Genomic DNA, 2,491 nt, shown 5'->3' with positions numbered 1-2,491 from the left:
GGGCCGTGGTTGAGCCCTGGCTGCCCGGGCAGAAGCCCCACTGCTGCCGCCCCACCGTCAGCACAGGCCCCAGGGAACCCCACTGGCGCGCTGCAGCAGGCCTGGGTCCCAGGCAGCGGGGGGTTAATGATCGGTGCTGCCAAGTCTCCTCCGCTGCCCGTCACCCACTTGCATTTCGACTCTTGGCCTTCGGCTGGATCTGCTGGCCGAGCTCAACCACACATTCCCCTGCCCGGCTGGGGCTCCTGCCCCCCTGCTTCCCGACGCTTGGGTCTGCTGGGCTGAGCTGTCCTCACACATTCCCCGACCGTCTGGGCCTCCTTGCCCCGCCCTGTCCCGCGACACCTGGGTCCTGATCACTGCCGTGGGGTGGGCCCCGGAATCACACCTGCTGCTGGTGTGGCTGCGCTGCTGTGTCCTCTATTCGGCCTGACCGGGCAGGTGGGTCCCGGGGTGTGAACGCACCAGGGTCATGGCTGAACAGACAGCTGAGTGTGAGGACTGACGAGCTCCAGGGTGAGGGCTTGGCCCTTCACCCCAAGGAGCGAATCCGGCTGACCATTACCCCAGGGGCATGCTAGGGGACAGGGCGAGAGTGGGCAGCAGGGCTCTGCCCGGGCGCAGGCTCGCCATTGCCAGGAGGGCGCTAGGGCGGGCTGCAGGGGGTGGGGGGAGCAGGGGGCTCTGCCCGGGCAGGTGCGGGTCCCCATGCCCCAGGGTCGCGTAAAGGTGCTGCGTTGCAGGACGGCGGGCGCAGGGGCCTGTGCTGCTGAGTGGATTGTTGCGGGGGTCCCGCTCCCCGAATCTCACTCCCCTCTCCACTACTCGGGCGCAGTCTCGACGCGCCCCACTAGCCTGGCCTACTCCTACTTGTTGGCACTTGACGACACTTCGGGTGCATTGCTATGCGGGGGCGTCCGGTGGTGGACGCTGTTCTGACGGGGCCGGCCATCGACAGCTACGACCGCACCGCGTGGTCATGCGTGTCGTCTGCCCAGCCTGCTGATCGTTGTCGATCATGGGGCTGGGTCCCGCTCGAGTGATCTGTTCGCTCGGGGGGGGCCTCCGGGCGGCCATAGTGAGGACGTGTTCCTTGGCCCGCAGTGAGATGCCTTGAATACAGAGAACAACTAGACGCAGCGTGAAGGCCCTGGGCCCGTGTTTCTGAGCCCCCTGGCACCCCAATCCAGGTCCTATCTCCTCCCCCTAGCACCCAGATCTTCCCCCTCGACCCTGAATGCCCTGAGCCTGCCAGCACCCAGATCCTTTCCCCCTGTGCCCCCGTGCCCCAAGCCCCCCAGCTCTGCCTCCAGGCCCCCGAGTGCCCCGAGCCCCCCAGCACCCTGACCTCCCCAAGAGCCCCCATGTGGCCCATGGCCTGACCCTGTGGCCTCATCGCCCCCCCACGGCCCATAGCCTGACCCCTGGCTCTGTCCCCAGGTAGCCACACGCTGCAGTGGGCGCTGGGCTGCGAGCGGGAGCCCGGGGGGGTGGTTCGCGGCTGGTACCAGTTCGGTTACGACGGGCAGGACCTGGTGGTGTTCGACCGGGGGAACCGGCGATGGCTGGCGGCTCTGTCCTGGGCCGAGACCACGCGGCGCCGCTGGGACGCTCAGCCTGAGTTCGGGGAGCGGCTGCACCGGTACCTGGGGGACACCTGCGTGGAGTGGCTGGGCCGGTTCCTGCGCAGCCGGCGTGCCTGGGCCAGGAGGGCAGGTAGGGGCCGGGGGGGCAGGGGGGCATTTACCCCATGGAATGGGGTTGGGGGAGGGGTCACCCCATGGAACGGGGCCTACCTGGGCTGGGGTCATCCCCCCATGGATTAGGGGGCTGGGAGGAGGGGTGACTCCATGGTTTGGAGAAGGAGGTGACCTCAGGGGTTGGGGTGACCCCGCAGATTGGGGACAGGAGTAATCTCAAGGAAAGGGGGAGGGGTGATCCACAGATTGGGGCCTGGGGTGACCCCCCAGATCCAGGGCTGTGGTGATCCCACAGATAAGGGGCTGGATGACCCCACAGATCAGGGGCTCGAGTGACCCCAAGGAAAGGGGGACAGCGGGTGACCCCCCACATCAGGGGCTGGGGTGACCCCACGAGGGATGGGTGACCCCACAGACATGGGGCTGGGGTGACCTCACTGACGGGGGGCAGGGGTCTCACTGTCTCTCCCCCCCAGCCGCCCCCCAGCTGCAGGCCTGGTCCCGCCCGACCCCCGGGCTCCCGGGCTGGCTGACTCTGGGGTGCCAGGCCTGGGGTTTCCCCACGCGGGACATCGAGGTGTCCTGGCTGCGGGGAAATGCGACGCTGCCGGGGGGCGAGGCTGGCGTGGGGCTGCCCAGCGGGGATGGGTGCTACCAACGCCAGAGCTACCTGCGGGTGCCCGAGAGCGGGGCCCAGGGGGTGCGGTGCCAGGCCAGGCACGGGGACCTGGAGATGCCGCTGGAGACTACGTGGGGTAGGTGTGCCCCCCAGAGACCCCCGGTGCCCCCTT

General features: G+C 68.9%; 1 protein-coding gene across 1 annotated transcript; it reads left to right on the top strand.

Moving 5' to 3' along the window:
- Window positions 1-1,421: 1,421 nt before the first annotated feature.
- Window positions 1,422-2,487, top strand: LOC116839814 (class I histocompatibility antigen, F10 alpha chain-like; the record flags this gene model as incomplete). The annotated part of the gene is made up of 2 exons (XM_032806012.2): window positions 1,422-1,716; window positions 2,177-2,487. Coding segments are annotated over 2 exons (606 nt in total), but the record flags the coding sequence as incomplete, so codon positions are not given.
- Between the last annotated feature and the right edge of the window lie 4 nt (window positions 2,488-2,491).

This window comes from Chelonoidis abingdonii, chromosome 12, assembly GCF_003597395.2.
Source record: "Chelonoidis abingdonii isolate Lonesome George chromosome 12, CheloAbing_2.0, whole genome shotgun sequence".
Classification (NCBI taxonomy): domain Eukaryota; kingdom Metazoa; phylum Chordata; order Testudines; family Testudinidae; genus Chelonoidis; species Chelonoidis abingdonii.
Note: the sequence above shows the minus strand (reverse complement) of the source record. Positions and strands in the feature narration are given on the sequence as shown.